The sequence below is a fragment of the Scomber japonicus genome, chromosome 7 (genome assembly GCF_027409825.1).
Source record: "Scomber japonicus isolate fScoJap1 chromosome 7, fScoJap1.pri, whole genome shotgun sequence".
NCBI classification, from domain to species: Eukaryota; Metazoa; Chordata; class Actinopteri; order Scombriformes; family Scombridae; genus Scomber; species Scomber japonicus.
Genome location: NC_070584.1, coordinates 18,052,403 through 18,076,502, shown reverse-complemented (window position 1 = coordinate 18,076,502; position 24,100 = coordinate 18,052,403). Strand labels below are relative to the sequence as shown.

The window sequence follows — 24,100 nt, the reverse complement described above, 5'->3', positions numbered from 1 at the left end:
AGCGAGAATGCTGTGGAATGTAATCCTTTGGAGTAATAGTGCCCTGTCAATGTAAACCCACTAAAAGTGCAAAAGGTTGTTATTATAAGTGTCTAACAATATTATGGAAAGAACATAGAGACATATGTTTCTTCAGTCTGTTTGTTATTGTGTCTAACCAAGTCTTGCTCAAGGAGAAGTCTCATTCTGCAATCTTGCGAGAATTTAGTGTTTTGTTGCAAACAGCTATATATTCAGCTAGACATTGAAGATATTTTAGATTTAAAAAAAAAAATAAATAAATAATATGTTTAAAAACCTTAATAATTCTGTATAACGAAAAAAATAAAACATTTTAGATAACACTAAGGTACGCTTTCTGTACTCCAAGCTCCAACACAACAAACTCCTCTGCAACTTAACTTGCATTAAGTTTGGAGCCTACTATCTTCCCACCCGCATTCTCCAAAGACCCGCCCTTATCCGCCTGTAGTGCGCTAGCGTTGGATAGTATGATTGGTTGGGTTAAAGCATGAGCAGTGAGGGTCAGAGATCAGAGCCAATCATAGGCAGAGTAAGGGCGGGTCCTCGCAGAATGCGGGTAGGAAAGAAATAACGCATTAGCCGCCATATTTTTACTTCCATAGTGGGAAAGCAGAGCGACTAACATCACCATGGAAACGCGCGTTGCCGAACAACAACAACTGTAAAAAGAAACGCGCAGTTTCACTAATCTGTAGCACAAATGGACGGCCTCTGAGAGGTCCACGGATAGCCAACGAGCTGTCAGGTCAGTGTAAATCTGTGCAATGTGTGGTGCAGCACATCCCGTAGTCGTGTGCTAGCTAGGCCGTTCGCCAAGAGGAGCTTCGTGTTGGTTATCTATGTCGAAGGTGGGCCATAAAAGCAACCAACATCATGGCCGTTTCAATTGAAGAAGTGTCTGCATCCCTTGTACGGGAATATCTGAGTCGAAAGGTAAGTTACCAAACGCGGGTTGGTGAAGGGGCTCAGTGCAGGAGCCCCTTCACTAACCTATGACTGTGGACTGTGGACTGCAAACCGCTAAAACCAGTTTCTCCTGGCACAAATGCCAAAGTGTGTTACACTATCTAATTGTAATAGGCTTTAACTTAGGCACATTGTTATAGCCATCATTCATTCTATCAAAGTTTTTGTCCATGGTAAAAACTTTAAAATTTGCTGTTGCAGTATGGGTTAACTGTCTTGTCACAGAACAAGGTATAAGGTGCAACTCTGTTCCTGTTGGTATTTATGCGCAGGGACTTAAGAGAACGATCGCCTGCATGGATGAGGAGCATCCCCGCACAGTTTCCAGTATCAACAACAGATCACACTTGAGACAGGTTCTTCACATGGAGGCTCTCTATAGAAAGAATAAAGTAAGTCTTGTAGCTGGGCATTGATTGCTGTGCAAGTGGATAACAATATTTAAAGTTTAGCTGACTTCTCTGTCATTGCAGGTGCAGAATTCCCCTCTGAAAACATTACTGGAGATTATTGTAAAGCATCATGTTGAAGGCCTTAAAGATGACAACATGCGCTGCAATGAAAGTGATTCCCCACAGCCTGCCTTAACTGTCAACTGGACTGCTAATTCACCTGTAATAAATCCATCGGAGATGAAAGACTCAATGACAGAACATGGCACAGCAGCCTTTGTTACTAGCAATCCCACCAAATTAAGGTACTTCATAAGCAATTTTTTGGCTTTCTAATATTGGATTTCTGAGTGTTAAAAAACAGGTTTGAGTTTATATGGGATTATCTCTCTCATAGGTCACATATCAAGGGACCCCACCCTTGTCAACCCACAGGTACATTAGTATTTCCTGAATCAAACAGACTGTCCACCCATACTAAGAAGGGTCTCTGGATTTGTGACTCAGAGGACCAAAAAGGCCAGTCACTGATGGCTTCACCTCAGGACAATGACAGCTTAATCAGGAGAGACCCAGGAAAAAAAACCTCAACGACTGAGAGTATCCAAAGGAGCAGAAACAATCGAATTACTCGTGGAATGATGGCTGGACCAATAGCTAGCACACCCCAGGTAAATATGGTTGAATTCAATTCTGACTAAGCCCGCTTCATATTATTCTCTTCTTCCTTTACCAATGTTTTTCCTTGTAGGAGTCAAACAAAAGAAGGCAGAGTCGAAGGGTAGAAGTGCCTCAGCCATTGCTCAGAAAAGAAGAAGAAGAAGAAGAAGAAAACAGGCAGTCAAAGGATGGACTTTTAGTGACTGGTTTACATCAACAAAGCTTAGAAAGCTGCCTAACTGGAATGAGCTCAACAGACCACGTAGCAGTGAGACGGGAGTCACGGAGCACACCAGAGAGAGTGCAAAGTGAAAACAGCTTTGAAGAAGTGGGACAAGACATACTGACGACAAGAAAGTAAATAGCTTTAGGCTGCCAATAGTCATATGTCTGTCGCAATGTCATGTTTTAATACTATTGAAATTATTTTGTTATTGATTTCTGAGTTTTGTTCATGATTCTATTTATACTGTGTCCTTTTTCTAAGGATAAAGAGTGTGAGTCCACTAAGTTTAGCTGATTTGGATGTGTCAGAGATGGTGTTAGGTAAGTATGTGTGTGTAGTGCTGCAGGAATAGCAAAAAGGGGACACCGACTTGATTTGTCAAAGCTGATGGTGTGTTAATCCATTTCTAGATGACATAGATGATGATGACGACTTGCGAGAACTCTCCAAAGTGTCCTTTCAGAAAACCATGGCAGAGCGGAGTTATGCAGGCCGCCCGATGGACCAACACACTGCCATGGTTGGTGATTTACACACAGTTTCTTTCTAGATGTTGGGCACAGTTTCTGTGGTTGCCTTTGATTTTCTGTTTATTTCTGTTTTTGTTTTTCTCCAGGAATTGAAAGCGGTTCTTCTCGGTTCTTGCTTAAATTGTTTCAGTGTTGAGTGGAGGAATCAGGATTTCACATTCTCAAACACGCATGACTTGAGATATGGAATTGTGCAGAAGAAGGTTGTCTTAACTGAGCCATTGTGCTAAAATTCAGTAACATAGAACATTGATTGTCATATAATGTTTTGAATAGTGGTATATTCTTACATATACTTCTTTGTGTATGTATTTTTTAGGGTGGTCCTTGTGGAGTTTTGGCATCCGTCCAAGCTTTTGTTCTAAAGAAGCTGCTGTTTGAAAACACTGAAAGCAGTAATACAGGCCTTCAGTAAGTTTTCCTTCAATTGAGGGATTTGCCCCATAATATTAACCTCTGTGTACCCTCTTACAATCACTTGAATGATTTTTACAGCCATTAATTCACATCAAGGAGTCCTTTGTAGCCACTGTTAAGTGTTAAGTATTGACATCTGAAATTTGGTATTAACTGTAGAATTACCTCAGACGACCAGTTTCTCCCTCAAATGCCACTTTGTTCCCAGGAGGTTAAGACCTTCCAACACCACCAGGAGAAAGTGTCTTGTTTTAGCCACAGCTGAAATCCTTTGGAGGGCTGGGGAGGAAAAACAGGCCACAATTGCAATGTAAGATCATACTTTTATCCACTTAATCCTCTTCAACACAGAACCTCATTACTGGTGGTTAACTGGGTCGTATGCATGTGAATAGCTGGCTCAGATGTTAAAGGTCAGGGTGGTGGAGCATGTCAGTGTCATATGAGCAACCTCCACCATAGATGATTTGGTTAACTGGTCTCACATCGACTCCAGAAACCAAAAGTTCAATTCAGATGTCCCACCACCATCCCAGTCTATGTGTACTGTCTGGTCAATGTGCTGTTGACATTCATCGTTGATTTTAACATTGTGTTTTGTTTTTGTTTTTTGTCACATTTAGAAGTTCAGGAAGAAATCATTTCACCCCAACTGGACGCTACAAGTCTGAAGGAGTGTTTGAAAAGGTATAGACATGCCACTGCGTTCATACTTTTTGAATCTATGTAGTAAAATTACAGAAAAGTCAGAATTTACAAATATATTGGATGCACCACCATATTAATATTTAGTTGCATATTCAAATCATCAGTGTATTCTAACTACATCCAACAAACATTCCTCAACAGTACTTTAATGTAGATCTGCATCTAATGATTATTATTATTTACATTATTGATTAATCTGTCAATCATTTTCTCGATTAATTGATTAATTGCTCAATCTATACAATGTCAGAAAATGGTGAAAGTGTCAAATAACTGTTTCCCAAAGTCTTATTTGTCCTGACCAACAGTCAGCCACCTAAATATATTCAGTTAGCTGTCCAGAAGGACTAAATAAATAAGAAAATATTCATATTTAAGAAACTGGAACAAGAGAAATTGGCATTTTTTCTTGAAAAAATTACCCAAAAGCAATTGAACATCAAAATAGGTGCTGATTAAGTTTATGTCAATTAATTAATTCATCAGCTCAATGTCACAGCTCTATATTAATGAAACATTTTGAATGTGTTACATGTGTTACATGTGTGGAATATTACTATGTCTATAATGTTACTGTAGTAGATTATTAGCCAGATTTGCAAAAACCAAAAAGACATTGGCAAATGTATATATCTGTATATATCCGTTGTTCTTATTTAAAATTAAACAATTGTGTAATTAATAATAAATGATAACGTAATAAAGTGTTGCTGATAATAATATATTAAAGTGTAGTTGTTTGCACTGCTAAGGAATTTTAATGGACAGCTTTTGTTTTAGATAACATGTTTCACTGTGGATAACATGAAGGACCTGCAGCTGCTTCTGGAGCAGCATATTGAGCAGGTGAGAGAATCACTGTCAATTTCCTCACTTTCATTTCACTTGTCACATGTGCAACTTTCAACTTTTTTCACTCTAAATAATCTATACTGATTCCACAGTTTGAAACTGGGGCGTTAGGATGCTTACTGCTGACCATATCTGCTGTTCTCTCTCGATCTGTTGACAAGTATGTAGAACCTTTTTTAAGACTATGACTGAACAAGATGTGCAGTATGAAAATCACTATCAGCAAAAAGAAGGAATGTCACCCTTATTGTTCTTTTCATACTTACTCAGAGTCAGAGAGGATATGGATGTTCCCACCACCACACTCATCGGAGCCCATGGCTACTGCACTCAGGTTTGACACAAATAAAATGGTCTTGGAGTGCTGGGTGTTGATGTGTTATACACTGTGACAAATTTGATAAGAATAATCAAGGTTACATTTATCACATTAAAATAGTGTAAAAGCCTTATTTCTCTGTCTACTGCTTTTAAATTTAATTTGACATTTTATGGTAGTATTTAACAGCTGCCTCATACACATCAGCCCCATGAATGAACAAGCAGCTCTACACTCTAAGACTGCAAATAATTGTTAGAGAAAAACACTTAAAAATATGCTGTAAACAAGTAACCCAAGTGCATGTGGGACTTAAGAGTATGTTTATGGTACAAGAAACTCACAACAGGCAGTAAGCAATACTATTTATTGTTACCACTGCAAGGACAAAATATATTCTGGTACTAACATTGACTTTTTGTGTTTCCATTCACTAGGAGCTGGTCAACCTGTTGCTCTGTGGCCAAGCTGTTTCTAATGTCTTTGATGATGACATGGAGTTGGATTCAGGCAATGGCAACATAACCCTCCTCAAGGGAATTAAAGGTCACTCTGACATTGGCCTGCTGTCCTTGTTTGAACATTATAACATCTGTAAGGTAAGCAGCATCGCTGGCTGGCCCTCTGGTCACTCTGCCACTGACAAACCAGATACTAATCAGAATCAAGTGAAAATATTAAAAAGTAAGAGAGCATTCATTACTGTAATTATGGGCAGAGATGCTGTGCCATCAGCAGCACGGAAGTGCCCATAAGCACAACAAAAATGCTCTTAAGACAATTATGGGATTTGCATGATAATTAACAACACATACACTGCCTGAAAATGTTGATTTTAAAGGGGTTCACATATATGCGAGAAAAGGATAATTGAAGCAAATGTGGCTCCCTTGTTATGTCAAGCAGTAGCATAGTGACAAATTAAACTGAGCAGGTGAAGTGAAATGACATTAGAAGGCCACACCATCAAGGGTGTAATTTCCACTAAAGATGGGGTAGATAGCGTATCCTTTCACTTTTTAAAATCATAATTTTTGCCCCCCTCACCTTTACAGTGTCAGTTAAAGTTTCAGTCTCTAAATATTGTTCTCTTACTGTTCAGCTGACAAAATCCAGTTTGGAGGAGCTCTATGTTGATTAAAATGTTAATATAGCTCAGTATTATTGTTGCCCTGGATTTTGCCTCTCAGGAAACATGCAGCCCATGTTACCTTCTTGGTGGAAGTTGTTGGGACTGTATGCAACCTGAGAGACGGACTGCATGGACACTATTCAGGACTAACAAAAAGCCCTGCCATCTTTGTATTTTTGTATATTTACAGAAAATTCTCCCAAGAAATACTAGAACTGATCATCAGTCAAAGATAATATAGTGCTTTTAAAGATGGAAATACAACAATTATTAGTGAGCTTAAAGGTTCACCAGGATGTCAGAAACTGCAGTTTTAATTTATTGTCAATTTTTTTATAACATTATTTCATACAGTATCTGGTCTGAAGAAATTACTGGTGATTATAGGTGTTAATAATGCAGCATCTTATCTTTTGTTTACTACCATTATTATAGAAAGTGTGACTATTCAATTCATTATGATTGATTGTGATTAGATGATATATTTGGATGAACTAGCATTTATACAAACATTTATGGTTAAAACTTGATTGTGCTCGTCACCTCTGAAACCAAACCTATGGCCTTGAATATGATTGACATGTGAATCTGTTTTGATGAGGGAAATGTCTTGTTAAAGAATATCTCAGACTCCAGGAAATGGTGAGTAATCGCAGATAATGTCACTCAGTATTCTCTATCACACTGAAATACAGAATTACTCCAGCAAACATGTACACTGTGACATAATGAAGCTGTATGACTGATATAACAAAAGACTGGATGAGACTGTTTGTATGATTGTAGCTTACAGGCTAACAGACTGCTTTGTCCTGTTGTATTCTGTTTTCTTCTATATAAGGTAGGAGCTTATTTGAAGACTCCCCTTTACCCCATTTGGGTGGTGTGCAGTGAAAGCCACTTCAGCGTGCTGTTTGGCCTGCAGAGGGAGCTGTTGACTAATCAGGACAAGGGTCTGGAGTTTGACCTCTACTATTATGATGGACTGGCCAATCAGCAGGAGGAGATCCGCCTCACTGTCTGTATGTATCACTTGATCTGGTCATCTTTGTTTTGAGCTGCAGTCACATACTCTCATTGCATGTCCTCTCTTTGATTGTTATCTTTGATCGTTTCTTATAATCTCCTTCTGCTGGTGAAGAACTGCTCAGGAAATGTCCAGATTCCGCTCTGATAAGACATGAAATATAGATATTAACTGCTGATTAAGTCATGTTGTGTTTTCATGTAATTCTGGATTATAACTACTGGCTCCTTTTTTTTCTCACTTTTCTTTTGCACTAATTGTACGTTCCTCTGAATTTGAAAGTCTGCTAAATGCCTAAAAGCTTAAGTGTTTGTTTTTTAAGCTGTTGGCAAACCAGCGCCGAGCTGTCAAGATGAGGACACTGACCTCATTCCTCCTGTAGAGCACTGCATCCGGACAAGGTGAAGATCCTTTGATATTTCAAATGCACAAACAGATGTATACACAAAGTCACAGGAATGTCTGCCAATTCTGAAAACAGCCAAAAATGCCTTCGTGTCGATAGCTATTAATCAAGGGGTGTTCAGATTCCTGTCATACTCTAAAGATAGCTTAAAGTTGTAGGATCTTATAGTATGTACCTGTGTCAGCACTAAATGCATTTGACTGTTTGTGTGTTCTTTGTTTTTCAGGTGGACAGATGCATTTGTGGATTGGAATGACACAGAGCCTATTCTCTGAATAGTGGCATTGTTTCATGATCACCAACATATGAATGTCACATTTGTTTGTTTTTTTTATTTCTTGTTTTTATCCAAGTATTTCAGCATTATTATTGAGACACCGTATTGGACGAGGTTAATTTGTTCTGCCATTATTTTACATGACCTGACCATATATCACTTTGTTTAAAATATATATATATATACAGTATATGCAAACTGGAATATGGCATATCGTATCAGCCATAAAGCTTAACCTATCACATTAAAAATGATATGGCTTAGCTATAAATAAAAGGTAACTTTGTCTGAAAATGTATATGAACATGAACAGGTTTGAATAAAATACAAACTTTTAAATATGATGCTGGTGAAATGCAACTTGGTGTATTGACCACAGTGGCTTCCTCATCTTTACCTGTACTTTCTACATATAGATATCACAGATTGTTTCCAAACATGTGCATCCTGAAATATTTTCACATCATGTCTTAACAGATTTTTACATGTTGCTTATAATCTTGTTTACAGTTAAAATTTTAAATGGCCATGAATCAGATAGCTGACAACTACATGTGCACTCTTAAAATGAGTTAATTTGTTAAATTGTACAGTATTGTTTTATTTTCTCTACATGTAATTCAGATTCATTGTGGTGAGATTGGATTGAATGCATTTGGACTGGTGTGTGTTTGTATGCATCGGAGACAGACATGATGATAAAGGCCCTAGAAACTGTATGTGTGACACTCAACAGATATACTTGATTGCTTAAAATTGCCTTGATCAATTTTCACTTTTGACAGACCTTTCATCTGGAACAAATAATAAAATAATTAAACACAGAAACTCTGTTTGTTTTGTGTCACTCTGCTGCGTCTCTCCATCACTGTGGCTCCAGAAACACTTTTGTTCAATACAACAGAACAAACAGCCAGGGCACGTCACTTGAAAATAGTTCTTCCACAACTGTAATTTTCAGTTTGCAGAAACAGATCTTATTTATTAAATCCTAAATAAATTAACCCTATTGTTTATAAAACAGTGTATTCTTACAACTGATTACAATCCCTGAGGATTTTGTTACATTGCAGCTTGTATAAATCAAGTAACTATTTTTATCTTTAGCAAACCTTTGTCTTAAAGCTATTGAACTGTCAACTGAATGTAAATGAGGCACTAGTTATCAGTTGCTATGTGTTAACTAATTTAAAACATACATTATTGATGAATACAATAGACCAATTTATAAATTAGTAAAAACATCACTTATTCGTATGATTGTACAAATCACTTTCATAAAAAAAAAAACTTTACTGCACTGTGCATTTAAGTAATTCATGTTAAATTTGTTTGATAAATGAACACGTAATTCTAACCCTTTTTTCCAAATAAAGAGGACAAATTCAAACCTAATGGTGAACTAATTCATAACTCTGTCACATATCAGCGTGAATAAACAAACTCAGCTGAAAGATGCCTTGCAGTTAATCAGTATGTTTAGTATTAGCCATGGCAGGCGTCACTGCACACACAGTGTGGGGCATGTAGAGGGGGTGGCAGGGAGACCAATGCCAACACCTCCAGCACATGGGATCAAAGACATTGCAGCTGGCGCACAAATAGAGCTGCAGCAACTCACTTTCCATCAAACTGTCTTGTGCAACATGGACCAGAGTCTGTGTTATATCTTGGGAGTGCAGTGGATGGGTCAACACACATCCAAACCAACCTTGGCAATGGAAGAGTAGAAGCTGCTTTCTCGATTACATCCGTCAATGTCACTCAGATCCATGATATTTCCATTTTGGTGGAGAAGGGCTTACTGTCTGTGATGATGACTATTCATTCATCTTTCAACTGTCAAATTCCTAATGGAGGCTGTATTGTTTGAATGTATATTATTGGTGACTCATGTAGGGATTTATGCATTCTACATAAGACATACGAAGAGCCATGAATTAATCATGAAATGAATCAATGAGCCCTTTAGCAATTTTACAGCCATCAAGACTACTGCAGTCACTATAAATAAAGTGGTTTACTTGAAAGAGGCCTTGGGGCCTAAGAAATTGGATTAAAGTGTTTACTTTTGCTACAAAATTCTGCTGCGCATGGGGGGAGTTTGATCTATACGTCATAAAAAACATGTTTAGGTTTTAGGTTATATTCTAGTCATAATCTTCCTTGAAAAGTTGTTGTGTGAACTATTTTGGAAAGTGCTAAAGGGGTGACCAAATTACAAATGTGTGAATGATTTCAAAGCTAATTAAAGACATGCATCAGGACAATCCATGCACACGGTATCAACTGAGAACTGAGATTTGCTTAAAAGATCCAAAATCTGCTGTGAGACTACTGTGACTGTAAATCCAAATTATAGCCCCATCATACAGTATAAAGAGTAACAAAGCTAATCTGTAATTATCTGTCTCTTCAATCTGTTTCAAAGAATACAATAGACTAGCTCCTAGTTAAAACATGAAGGTGTTTCTTCCGAGCTTTGGCAGCAGAGTGCAGTCTGACAGGCAGGAAATGGTTCGGCTTTGGTCTCTGTTTACTATTTATTGCGCCAGCATTTCTCAGAGGTACCACAGGAGGGATTTGGTGCTTGTGTGTAATTGTGTTAGAGCCCTCCCACATGCTGTCCCCAGTGCATCTTCTGTCTCCTCTCCTAATCTGTGCTGTTTGTCTCCAGATAAGTGATATCCTCCTCAGATTACGATCAAGTGTCACTGCCCTGCCCACCCGGAGGGAAAGGGATCCCTAGTGCATCCCCATGTGGTGCAAGCTGTATTTTTAGCTCTCTAATCCTTTTATAGCTTGAACAGAAAACATCACCCCTTTCCATTAATGACAGGTAATCATGATTCAATATGCCAGAGAATAGACACTTCAACTATATCCAACAGTTTAGCGTTGGTGTTTAAAATTATTATTTGGTTTTGCAGGTTTGACAGTGTTAAGGACTTTGATAGAGCATTACATTTCTAAGCTGGACTCTTCTGATCCTGAGGAAGCAGTGATTTGTGGAGGAGAGGAAATCACACATTTTATGGCCCTTCAGAACAAGCCTGTCTCATATCACACTGGAAACACTACATGGATTGAAATCACAATCACACTGATCACTGAGCATCTGCACATCTAAAGGAAACACTTTTAAAAAAATGCAACTTCAGTTCACAAGATTTTGAACTGACCACAACCATGGATGACTTTTTAATGATCGCACAGCAAGCCAAACTTTGTTGAATAATGCATGACCCAATGTAACAAACCGTTCCTGCTGAGTCTGTAGAGACATGCTGGCGTGAGAACTGAACTGTTGTAATCTTTGGCTTAGTGTATGTTTTCTTCAGAACACTACTCTATCAGCATCCCTATGTGCGTGGCTCAATATTTATTTGAATACCCAAAAAAGAACAGCAGACAATCACTGTAAGTATTCCCAGGGCACATATCTCAGTACAAGATGAAACAACGTGACAAAATGAAGATGCTGTTTTGTCAGGACTTTGTAGCATTCTGCTACTGTAAGAATAGGCAATTTAAAGCTCCTGCAGAAATACACAATGATCAACTAGCTTCATTAAATAGCGGCTCTAATGCCTTCATCTACTATAAAAAGTCACTGCGAGGAAATGACAGCTTAACTTGTTTTAATCTCTTCAAATTCTCATATGTAGTGTTTGCTTTTTTCCATTCATGAGAACTGAGAGGCAAACAAGCAGGATCTTTTGAGAGAAAACAAACACTGTTCTTGTCTGCCACGAAGACAAGTCAAGTCGAACATTATTTTGGCCATGTATCAGATTTCAGACAGACATGTTACAAGTGGTTTGAGGCTTGAGGTCTGTAATACCAGGCACACTTCATTCATCGGATTATGATGATCGGAAACAAGATATACTTATGCTTCCTCAAATGCATTCGTCAACTGTACAATAAACTCTTGCCAAAAGCAAATTTCCAAGTCTTTTAAAAGAATATTCTAATTTGCTTACATTAAAATATAACTACACTATTGAGATACTCTCCACAGAAAACATTTAAACAGCCTTGCACATGTGATTACTTAGGGAGTTTTTTAAGTTTTTTGCTTCATATCCAGAGTATATTTGGTTCTGTTGAGCTTCAATTGCTCAACATCATGTTGAGTCCAAGAGTCCAAGATTTCTGACAGCTATGATTGAGTGTGTGATTGCCAGAGACAAACAAAACAATCTGCCAGAAATTTTGCAATGAACTCTAGTACGAAAGGGGATTTCTTTGCTGCTAACACCTGCTCCAAGGGGGCAGGGACCAAAGAATCTGCACCATTAAGGTGCTGAAAACTGAAACAGAAATGTTCAAGCCAGGAAGTTGGGAAGAAAAAAAAGTATTCCCACTACAGCAGGTTTATAATCAAATCCAGTTTTGTTCACTGTTTTTTTTTTTTTTTTGGGGGGGGGCGGGGGGCTGCAAATGAAAATGACACAGAGCTGGGATGAGAGTTGGACCGCCATTAAAAGACCTCACACACTTTGGTTTTGTTTTTTTGTTTTTTAATGATAAGTAGCCCACTCCCATGAGCTCCATTTATAGTCACACCCATGACATCACCTGCATATGCAGGGCTGATCCAACTCTCTTTACATCCACCCCCTCTCCCCACTCATCTCCAATAATTGCAAAATGTGCTCTGCTTCAATAGTCTTTATTGTTCAATACTGCAGTGCATTATCACAACTGTTGTCATTCCATATGTTCTCATTGTCAGCAATCACTCAAGTGCCAAATAAAATGTAATGAAGACAATGACAGACTGTGACAAATCTTTCAGACCAAGGTAGGCCAATTTCAGAATATAATATCAGCATATTAGTGGAAGAGGAATTCATAGAAGGGAAAAAAAGAAAAGCTTCCTCACCATCAGATATGACTTTCATAAACAAAATAATCAGATTTTGAATGATTGTGACACATTATATACATACCCTTTCAATAAATAGGTGTATTTAATATTAAATTAATGTCTCCTTAAAAATATATGGTACATACAGGTACATTGAAATAAAAAGCAAATCCATTCAAAACAGCCAACAATGTCCATCAGCATTTTTCAGTAAGGACAACAAGAACAACAAAAATAGAAACACTATAAACACAACAATGCTCATATGACTGCTGTGGATTTGAAGGCACTTCCTTGGCAACACATTGATCCCTCTTCCATTAGTTTGGGATCTGAAATGAAAAAAACTTGATTAGAGTTAAACATGTTCAGTTTCTGCATACTCTAAAGCTGCATTTCTTTTGTCCATTATTTGCAAAGACACATCTTGACATTATGGCCTTCATGAGTAAGTCGTGTTGTCAGCTAAAGAGGGTCATTACTGGCCTGCCATTGCTGGCATTCCTTGATGTTATGTCTCAGCTCATTCAGAAATGATCAGACTGACTAAATAATGAATCACTTAATACGCCGTCAAAAGCCCCTCAATTGTGATATACATTTGTCAGATTTCTCAGAACAGTGCAGACAGGATCTCATTATCTGATTCAGTTGAGAAACTGAATACCTAAGAATGTGTCAGCCTCTTCAATTTTCTAATCACTAGAAATCCTATACCACGAAAAACTAAAATGAACTGAAATGGCCACTTGTGTGGATGAACTCTTTTGCAGCAATCACCTGCCAGCTAGGCCTACAGTAATTGCATCCACTGAGAGCACACGCTTTTACCCACGGTGGATTTAGGACTAGACTGCAGTGAACACATCAGACCTGCTGTCATCAAAGATCACCTTAACAAAGGGATGACTATGACTACGTCCAAAATGACGATAGTCTGAATTTTTCCTTTGTCTTGGAAAAAACTATGTTTAGATTTGGTGTGTTTAAGGTTAGCATAAGAAGCATCAAGAAGTGTCTGTGACAATTGCAAGTGATTCATAAGAAAACTACCCTGTCCATCGTCTCCTAGTTTTTTCCATTTTGCCTTCAAACTGTGCATTACATATTATGAAGTGTTTTTATTTCAGATCCACCTATAGAGATGCAGAATGTTTATAAAATTATGTAGGATTGTTTTTCTTGGGGTACGGACAGCATAATTAGTTGAACAACATGCTTTTTTATAAACCTGGTACAGTTTTGCAAAGGAAACATTTAGTTTTCACAAATTTACATAATGAAACCATTAAAGAGCAAACATATATTTTTATATATGACAATCCCAGGATTATGAGATGTATTAAAATTGCACCTTCACACCTGGCTTTACATTGCCAGTCACCAACTGTATGTATTATAAGTCAACCACTGGCATAACACAGTAGGAGAGCAGCTACTTTATACTGTAGATACAATAATAAAATAGTTTAAATTGTGTTTAGAGTGATATGACACTATGCAAGCTATTTCTAACATAGCGTATTTTCAGTGAATGAGCTTACTGAGCAATATATACTGAGTACAATATAAAAAGAAACACATTTGTAGTTTCATTAGAAATGCTTACCCTAGTTTTCCTAATTCACCAGCATCTACTGGTGTCGACCCCCTTTGAACACACTCACACTATGAAGGGCATAATCTCTGTTTTGTATAATCTCACCCACTCACTAAATCTTATCTCACTGCATACTATTAGAATACCATGGGAGGATGATTTACATTGACAAGTGATGTATTGGATTTGCGGCGGGTTCACTCCTCCTCCATCTCTGCTAGGCATGGGTTGCTACAATGTAAGGTTCTTCACTGCTATCATTTAACTAAATTTAAACTGTCAAGAATATATGAGGATGTTGCTCCTGTCTGCAATAGATGCTACCCTTATCCATATGTTTTGGACATGCCCTTCTTTGCACAACACTTGGTTGAAAAATAGAATAGAAGAGTAAGATCTCACAGATGACCTCTTTCTCTGTCAAACAATCTGCAATCTCTGCCTTATTTGGAGTCACCGTCATGCTTTTAAGATGAAATCATATTAAGAATTTTTTTTGGCCAGATGCCTTATTCTTGTCAAGTGGAAATCCCCTGCTCACCTACCCATCACTATTGGATTAGAAATATTTCCTACTTTGTTAATCTGGAAAAGATTAGGTGTACAATGAGAGGATCGTTTGGTAGTTTTAAGAAGACATGGAGACCATTTTTGCATATGCAGATAACAAATCTTTACCTCCATCTCGGACTGACAAATTCTGCATTCTACCTGATAGATTGAAATTACTTTGTGTTTTGCATACTCCATATATCTTTAAGTGTATATGTACACACACTAAATGTCTATTTTTACATTTGCCATGTAACAACATAATTTCTTACTTCTTGTGGGTGACCAAATCTGTTTGTTTGGCTTGCTTGTTTGTTTATTTTCATTTTATTTATTTTTGGTCTTGTTTTGTTTACACTCTCACACAAGTCTTTTGTTTCTTTGCTTGCTCTGATCGTCTGTTTTGTAATTATTTAAAGCCTCATTTGAAACGTGGTATACTTCTGTTATCAGTTATCTGTATGGTAACTCAAGTAGTATATAAAGTTATGGAAAGAAAGTAATAAATAGAAGAAATGTGTCACTAAAAAGACTGTAATGTGAAAATAAATGAACTTTAAATTACTAATTTGAATGACTGAAGCTTCATATTTGCTTCTGATTGTATTTTAGGTACATTCTTGTACGGAAAGAGGGCTATGGACTTTGTCCCAATTCACTTACATTGAAAGTGCATTAGGAAGGGATCTTTTATTGGTTAGTATGAATAGGAGGTATGATAAACCTATTCTCATGTTTGATGTTTGTCTGGGTACCTGAATATTGTTTTAGGATGGACTTGAAAAATTGTAAAAACCTATCCTTTAGGTTCTTAAAATAGAGTACTAAAAAAAACTGGGGTGTAGAATTACTGACACATCACAGTCTCATGTACCACATTTGCTTAAATGTTGGAATATAAATTGTTTTTTCTCTCTGTGTCTTTGTTGCTGTCCTACTTGTGATGAAACATATTTGTGTGCAACCTCAGCCACCCATGACTGACCTCAAAAAAGGTTGGATTAAGGTTAAATACATAAGAACCTCCCTCTGACAGCAAAGTGTTTCAGTGTGTCCAAGACTAAAAAATACTATGTTCTTGAACAATACAAATGTTGGACAGATGCACTACAGATACGTTTCTCATTATATTAACATCGGTTTTCTTCAGTTGCACATCAGACACAAATTAGAATAAACCTGACCAAGAGCAACAAAGAAATTCCTCCACACCACGCTTAAAACACAAAATGTAAAAAAAAAATATGCATTTAAAATGACCCTATCTGTTGTAATTAACCTTTGTACTTTAACACATGGTGACATGGAATCAGTTTGATCATGTTTGGAAAGCAGACTTAACCCCACCCAAGAAGATAAAATCCCTTTTACTCACATGCAATATCTACGACTGCATGCAGAGTGGACTCATTGCTAATCTTGTTAGCATTCTTGCACATCTTTTGTAATCTGTAAAAAAGACATTAGAAATGTCCATTAACATGATGAAATCGTATTCCAATCAAAAACCCACAACATAATGCCTCTCTCTAAACAGCTGGATTCTTGAAAATGCGAAGCAAATGTTTTCTGCAGTAAACTAATACAGGTCAGGTGTTTTTAACTGTAATGAAGTAAAAATGATGCAAATGTGTTTTCAAAACAGTCATGTACTGTAGTAAGACTCCTTTCACCACAGAATGTACAAAACAATACTCCATACATAATATTGTCAAGAAAAGTGGAAACAAAACAAACAAAAAATATTCATACCAATAAAAAAGACATGAGAAGCATTATCAATGTCAGAGATGTTGCAATATGTTAATTCATGACGGGGCATTTAAAGTGGTAATGTTCCTTTAACAGAATAGCATGTATAGTACACAATCAATCATGCTTCCATTATCACCCCCAGTTAATTAGCATGAGAAATGGCCATAGATGTTGCATTCAACAATACTCTGCGTCATTCCAGTCCAACAAACATAAATGAATCCTGGTTATGACTCAGGTGCCATCTCTATGTCTGCAGCAAAGTGTACAAAACAAAATTAAGAACAATAAATAATAAGTACACAAGCAATACAAAACAATAGTAGTAAAAAATATACTAAATACTAACAGTAACATTATGTACATAAGTAAATAAGTAATTGCTTTTGATGCAATAAGAGATTGTTATTGCACAAGTTTAAAGTCAGAATATATAAATATATAAACATATATATGTTGCACAGTTGAACTGAAAGAAGAAGACCTAAAATACTGATATCTGCCCTAAACTAACAACTGTGCTTAAAATGTTGGTCTTCATGCTTACTAGACTGAATCACAGATACAAAAGGCAGAGCAAAAAAAGAGGAGCTTCTTTCTCTGATTCACTCTGTCCACAGTTCTAAAAAAACTACTACTCCATCTGCACTAAGTAAAATTATTGTCTGATGTCTGCTTGACGTCATCTTCTTAAGTCCCAAATGTAAACATCCCAGAAGAAAAGAATTGATCCCTCCATTTGCAAAGGGAAGTTATGACTCTTGTTGCCTTTTTGTCAGTGCTTTCCAACCTGGGGTTCAGGCCCCTTCAAGAGGTCACAGGATTAATCTGAAGGGTCATGATTTGATTAACAAACATTTTAAGACGGTTTCAGCTGCACAAATTATGTTTTTCTTTTCAGTCTTTTTGTAATCTTTTTTAATGAAATACTGGATAGTTTTACATCTTTATGAGTCTGAAAAGTGTTCTGTGAAGGAAATATCACTCTTCGGTTAAACTGCTTGCAAATCATAGACATATGCAACATGTTAGAAGGCCAAGGGGTCAAACCCTCATTGCTTCACTTTAAAAAAGTTATGTGCCAAAAAGGTTGGGAACCATTGTTTTTATATAATGAATAATTAGAGATTATTCATTCAAAGGAAGCAATTATATAAATATTCAGCTTGTCAAATCCAGCAGTTTCCTCAATAGAAGGGCAGTTTAGGATAGCCCCTAAAAAAGGTTTGAAGTATTTGTTTATAGCCTTGTATATCAATGACTAAATATGCTACATTCATTTTAAAGTTGAGGGGGGAAAACCAGATGTGTTTATGATGTATTAAAACATTAACAGTCAAAGCTCCAATGTGTCTCATCAGTGTGGCTGTGGTTTGCTCAGATTCTGTTGACAGCAATGACAAACAACCACCAACTGTCATGAGATTTTGATTTAAGTGCTAAATTCTGATTGGTAGTTTTCAGCTAGACCATGCCCATTTTAAACCAGTAAGGAGAGCACAAATAAACAACAAAAAAGAAAACAGCACAAAGAATATTTCAACTGAAATAATCTACATTGTAGAACATGACAGGAGAAATGCATACATACATGCTGGTCTTGAGCAGTCCCTTGTGTTGTGATAAAGTCTATGAAAGTGTGTTCTGCATTCCGACGAGAACTTGACTGGTCCTGCTTGATAGAAAAGGTCTCATCAGACAAAATTTCAAGGTAATATAGCAATGCCTAAACGCACAGTGTGTTTTTGTAAGTAGCCATCAGAAAAAGAGGAAAATCACAAAGTGAAAGTGAACAGTGAGCTACCACAGGCATGTTTAGGAGTCAGAGTTCAACTGGAAAAATAGAGTCTTCAATTATAAGCACCTCTCTAAGAGTTTCTTTGCTAACATTTAAGCTTCCAGATTTTCACACCAATAATGAAGTCTACTCATAAGTTCTGAGACAAATAATCAGCTTAACCTTGCACTGCCGTCAACTTAATTCTGTCGGCTTCAGACCATGTGCTGTTTCTCTGTACTATTTCCCTACAGCTAAGCTGGACAACCCTCTCCTGACCACAGCAGTGCCAGTGCTCCCGAAGCTTCCTATGAGTTAACCATACTGTATGTTAAAGGAATGAAAACAATTTTTTCAAAGGGGCAAGAATATAAATTTACAGCCAAAAGTGGGAAAAGCGCCAACTATGCTAGAAAAGATCTGTTTGCTAGATAAAAAGATTTTGCAATGTCTGAAAACACAGCAGCAAGCTGTAATCAAGACTGCAACTTTGCACTCAGCATGCTGTCTTTGATGGCAATTTTCTTACCTGTGAAATGCTGAATGAATTTGCCTTTCATGTTTACATCTCGAGGGACAATTTCTGGAAAAGAAAATCACTGTTAGCTTGTCAAGCATCAGACATTTAGCAACAGCTGAAACTTGCCAACAGTTATACAGTAATGATGATGAAAATGGCCATCGATCACCCTTCCCTGCATCTATCATGCATCATACTTTGTGATGTACAAATTTCTCAACTTCTCAACTTTAACAAGACTCTACGGCCATGCGAGCAGCTCTGTGTGGCTGTAATTAGGCAACAAAGTGCCTTAAACTAAATACTAATGTCAGCTAACATGCCCACGATGGCAATACTAACATGTTGATTGAAAGCAGGTATGGTGTTTACCGCATTCACGATCTTAGTTTAGTATGTTTACAGGCTAAAATTAGCTAATTAGCACAGCTAAGGCTAATGGGAATGTAATAGTTTTGCATGTATTTGGTCATAAACCAAAGTATTGCATAATGACAAATGGTGCCAGAAGAGCACCAAAGTGATTACAATTCACCCTGAGGGGAACACAAATATCCGTACCAAATTTCACGGCAACCCATTCAGTAGTTTCACATTTTCACATGTCACTTGAAACCACAAATGTCAGCCTCATTCAAGCTAGATGAAAGGTCAGAGAATCTCCAAAGTCATTGTGATTCATCCTCTGGGCTTCACAAATGTCTGTTCAAAATTTCATGGCAATCATCTGAAACTTTTGACCAACAGACTGACATAGAACCATCACTATAGTTCAGATCAATAGTTCATACACATTATTTTAGGGATGAAAATAATTATACTGCAATTGTTGCATTTCAAACAAATGTAGGTTTTCTGGTAACACTACTCTAAGTGAACATTATCTATTGATCCCATTTACAACTGTGCAGCAAATCTATGATGTTTCCACACGTTAACATTATTATTTAAGGAGATCTGGTGTTAAATATTGTAGGGGCAAGAACCCCCTTCCTACACACTACCCAAACAGACAGCACACATGCCAATGTAATTAACACATTGGCCATGTTAACAAGCTAAAGAGATTATTGTATGGTGGTTTAATGCTCATCAGAATAAATCCATGCAAGTAATCACTGGGGTAACATCACATTAGCCCCTAGACCCAGGAACATGTAATGCTGTGGAAGCATGGAACTGTAGAGGCATGCATGAAAAATAAGCATTTAGTAAAATTGTATGCCAGCACAAGAGGCTTTTTAAAGTCCAAAGCCCCTCAGTAAGCCAAATTAAAACAGCCTGATTCACACTAATTTCAAGAATAAACAAAACCATCTCTATTTTAGGATTATAAAGAGTTATGGAACATAAGAACCAACTGTGCATTCAAGACAAAACGCAGATGTGAAGAGTGAAAATGACATCAAGAATTACATGAAGTCAGCAAATGTGGTTTGAGGTTTGCATTTCCTGGGCATTAATACATGCATGTCAACAAGGATAAAATAGCTGCCAGTGTAAAGCTTCTTTCTTGAGCTATACCTATAAAAAAGAGAGAAACCATAACAGATAAAACCAGTTATACAATAAATGTTCCCTTATATTATGGCTGTTTTGCCATAGCTGCCACTTTGATGACACAGCCATGGCTTTTGAGGAAACGCACAGGGACAACTATACAGTAGGGTGAAAGACATCAGTGGGTTTACAGATGTTTCTCCTTCCTCCTCGTTGTGTTCAAAACGTCTATCCTTGCGTGACCATGGATCTTTGGTAGTGTCACACGCACCAGTTGCTAATATGCTGCTTTTAATATCCTCAAAAGATAAATTCCATCCAGTCAGTGGTCTGAGAAAGGTACTTTTCCAATTGCATAAGCTGGAGCTGAGAATCTGAGCTGTGTGATGTCTGTGCAACATCTTTGAAAAATGATCTAATTGATAGTGATGGGGGGGAAAATCTGAAAATAAACAACACGTTATGTTCACTCGGCACTTAATAAAGTCAGACTGCATATACCAATAAGGCATAATCCCAAGCTATATTCTAAATCAATGCTGTCTAGCGATAAAAACAGTTACTGTACATAAGAAAGATTTTCTTGATAGCTTTTCTTCATTATGCTCCGATTCAGGCAAACCTTATGGCTTGGATCATCAGATAATTGAAGAGATGTGTATCAGAGATTTACTTAAATGGCTAAATTCCTGCCTGGACATATTAAAATAATAATAGAAAATAAAGACAGAGCAGAACTAAGCACATTCTCAGTTGTCAAAGAGCTCAGATTTACCACAACAACCACTTACATCAGGGAAAAACACAAGGATCAATATTAGAATAAATAATATTAAATGTTATAAATTTGTTTCTGAAAGATTTAGAAGCTAAAAAAGTAACATACCTTGAGGTACTCTATACACATAAAGTAAGTGCATTATCTTTATTGAGTCTTCTCATATAGTCTCTTCATTTCATAATTAAGTCAAAAAGAGTGTTGGAGTAACAGTGTCACACGAATTTGACAAAACACAAATGATCTCTGCTGTGTCTTGTGGAGATGCTGGTGATTGGAAATGTTTTCTGGGACGTCACAGTGTGTTTTTGTGTGTGTGTGGCGGTCATCATTCATGTTTAAGATTCCACAATGAATCATCCTGAATGAATCATTCACAAGTGTAGCAGGAGGATGCTCCTCCTACATGAATTCATAGCACCTATCCACCTCTCCATCCATCAGTCAATCACAGTTTGAATGAGGGAGCACTTGGGAAAAACAGGTATCTGCTAGCAATGAGAAAAAAACAAGTGTGGTAAATGTGACACAACCTCTTTGTCCTAAACAAGCATATTTGCATTACATCCATTATACAACCACTTTAAATGGAGTTGGATATAGAAATCTGGACAATGAGTTTTTTAAGCAAACTCTTGCTAAATACCATTATAGATGCGCAAACCCAATTTTAACTCTCAATATTTCTTGAATTAACACAATGCATAAATCAATTTCCATTCAGCTGAACTGAATATGGCTCCTTAATAAGTTGTACAGCACAGACCAGACCAATGACAGCTGTCTCCCGTGGTAAAATGGGGATTATGCTTTCATCATCAGGACCTAAAAATAAATCTTATCAGCTTACCTATGAGTCTACTGTTATCCAGCCTAGGAACATAGAAAGGCTTTTCACGAGAGGAGAGCTTCATGTCTTGTGCTGAAGTGAAGAGTCCACTGCTACAGCGCCTGGAAACGGCTTTGTCCTGTTGCTGGCTGTCTCTGATAACCTGTAAGATTAGATCCAACAGGGTTCTTCTCTCTTTCTGCTTAACCTCTTTGCTGTCCATGCACTGGCCCGAGGTGATGAGCAGAAAGAAGATAGTCAATAGTATGTGCCATTTCCTCTCCACCTGCATGACTTCACTTGTCTGAAAACATAAGCATATAAGTAGTGTTACACCGAGGTTACATATTTTATATGAAGTAAATTATTTATTGCTACCAAAGAAAGACAGCTGTGCACTTTGCATAATACCTAACCTCAACAGTTATATCAACATTGCTTGTCATTAGAAATTACTCACATCCCTCAAAACTACTCAACAAATTCCATGTCAGAGGTAACATACTACATACATAGACTTTAACAGAGGAATGCATCACCAAGAATGTTCTGGCGCTGTCCACTTTAAGCAAACCCGTATGTTTCCCAGGGAATCACAAAGGAAAACAAATGTAGTTAATCAAACTTTCCACTTACTAGTTCAGGAGATAACGGTGCTTATGTCCTGTAGAGTGGACACAGTTGTCTTCAGCAAATTCTTCCAGGCGTTGTCTGCGTTCCGTTAGGAGAGAGAGAACAGCCAGCAGATTGTGCTCACCACCGTCTTTCTTGAAATAATGCGTCCCTATTTATACGAGGAGCCACCTTCTTGAAGGTAATACAATCGATTTCGAGTGGGTGGTAAACCAATGTTGACATCTTTGGTGCAATTTCGTCCAGTGGCATTCGCTCAATTTGGCACGCGCCCCTCCTTTACGCACCAAAACATCTTTAGTTGTAGTTTTACAGGATAGTTCAACACGTGAAACTCTCCCTTTTCCAGGCAGAGTAACTGTTTAACTTCTAAAAAAAGAGCCCCACTGAAATTTCCATTAAGAAAATTAGAGACCAAGACCGTGGCGCGGCAGCGCGCAAACAGCAGTTTTCCAAATGGAGCAACTTGTTGGATGTTGGATGCAGAGAAGAGAAGAATCTGTGGGCCTGTAAGCTTCTAGCTGACCTGTCAGCGTGTCGATGTTTTTGTTCACAGATGTCCAAGTCTTGTGACCGCCTAAGCGCTGCAGAGAATGCGCCTCCAGGAGCAGCCATCCGGCTGTTTTCCAGCCTTAATGAATAAAAGTCTATAATTCTGATCCAGCTTTGGAAACTTATGAAATTTGAGAGTATCTATAAAAATGCATTTGAAAAGGAGTGGAAAAAGTTAGTGAACTGCTGGCGCATTGTCTTTAATAGCTATAAGCCCCTATTTTAAGTCACACAAACAGTAGTTGCAGAGTGTTATAATTAGTTATGCAAGAAGTCTGATTCAAGATTGGTTCATATTTTCATCTTTCCTTTAGTGGGAATTTAATTGGTGACGCCCCCTTTACATCTGTCGAGATGTAGTCTGGCACTGGCTCCAATGAAATGATACATTAAAAGAAAAATGAATACTGACCATATTCATAGTTTTAAGTGTGCAAAGTGAACCCAAAGGAATTACGTCATTTAGTGGTGTCACGCGAGGTGTGGTTTAAAAACTATAGGCCTACTATTATCAATAGTGCATATTTTCAAGTGCATTAGTGATTTCTATTAAAAAAGTATAGACCCAAACAGGTAAAAAACAAAACGTGAATTCATTATTATTATTTCAGGAAAGTGAATTAGGTGAGTAACTTCCGGAATAACTGTTACTATGGAGACGGGTCAACTCCTATGTCAACTTGGGAGAGCACACCATGTTTGATGCACTTTAGCCAACGAAAGTTGAAGTTGAGAATATGTAACTCGTCTGGAGAAGAAGAAACACCGAAAACACAGTTTGTCTCTCTTCCC

General features: G+C 37.5%; 3 protein-coding genes across 3 annotated transcripts in view; 2 read left to right on the top strand and 1 right to left on the bottom strand.

Annotated features, from left to right (window-relative positions):
* Nucleotides 1-24,100, top strand: part of tmem47 (transmembrane protein 47) — a 118,323-nt gene that overhangs the window by 42,113 nt on the left and 52,110 nt on the right. The window lies entirely within an intron of this gene.
* On the top strand, nt 898-8,753 carry mindy4 (MINDY lysine 48 deubiquitinase 4). The gene is made up of 18 exons (XM_053322973.1): nt 898-957; nt 1,263-1,382; nt 1,464-1,687; nt 1,780-2,053; nt 2,134-2,399; nt 2,530-2,588; nt 2,679-2,788; nt 2,885-3,001; nt 3,118-3,209; nt 3,424-3,525; nt 3,839-3,902; nt 4,704-4,769; nt 4,868-4,935; nt 5,046-5,109; nt 5,532-5,693; nt 7,068-7,248; nt 7,576-7,654; nt 7,886-8,753. The coding sequence occupies exons 1-18, from the start codon at nt 898-900 to the stop codon at nt 7,932-7,934; spliced, it is 2,157 nt and encodes a 718-aa protein (XP_053178948.1). The 3' UTR covers nt 7,935-8,753.
* On the bottom strand, nt 16,349-23,322 carry alkal1 (ALK and LTK ligand 1). The gene is made up of 5 exons (XM_053321714.1): nt 23,279-23,322; nt 22,145-22,422; nt 19,026-19,079; nt 18,311-18,391; nt 16,349-16,413 (listed from the first exon to the last, which is right to left on the bottom strand). Exons 2-5 carry the CDS (start codon nt 22,413-22,415, stop codon nt 16,349-16,351), a joined length of 471 nt encoding a protein of 156 aa, XP_053177689.1. The 5' UTR covers nt 22,416-22,422; nt 23,279-23,322.

Bases quoted from the DNA above. Each gene is read 5' to 3' on its own strand.
- alkal1 (XM_053321714.1), bottom strand. From the start codon at position 22,415: ATGCAGGTGGAGAGGAAATGGCACATACTATTGACTATCTTCTTTCTG. The intron at 19,080-22,144 runs GTAAGCTGATAA...TTTCTTTTCCAG, and splicing joins GGATAACAGTAGACTCATAG to AAATTGTCCCTCGAGATGTA. The intron at 18,392-19,025 runs GTAAGAAAATTG...TCTATCAAGCAG, and splicing joins ATTCATTCAGCATTTCACAG to GACCAGTCAAGTTCTCGTCG.
- mindy4 (XM_053322973.1), top strand. From the start codon at position 898: ATGGCCGTTTCAATTGAAGAAGTGTCTGCATCCCTTGTACGGGAATAT. The intron at 958-1,262 runs GTAAGTTACCAA...ATTTATGCGCAG, and splicing joins GGGAATATCTGAGTCGAAAG to GGACTTAAGAGAACGATCGC. The intron at 1,383-1,463 runs GTAAGTCTTGTA...CTGTCATTGCAG, and splicing joins CTCTCTATAGAAAGAATAAA to GTGCAGAATTCCCCTCTGAA.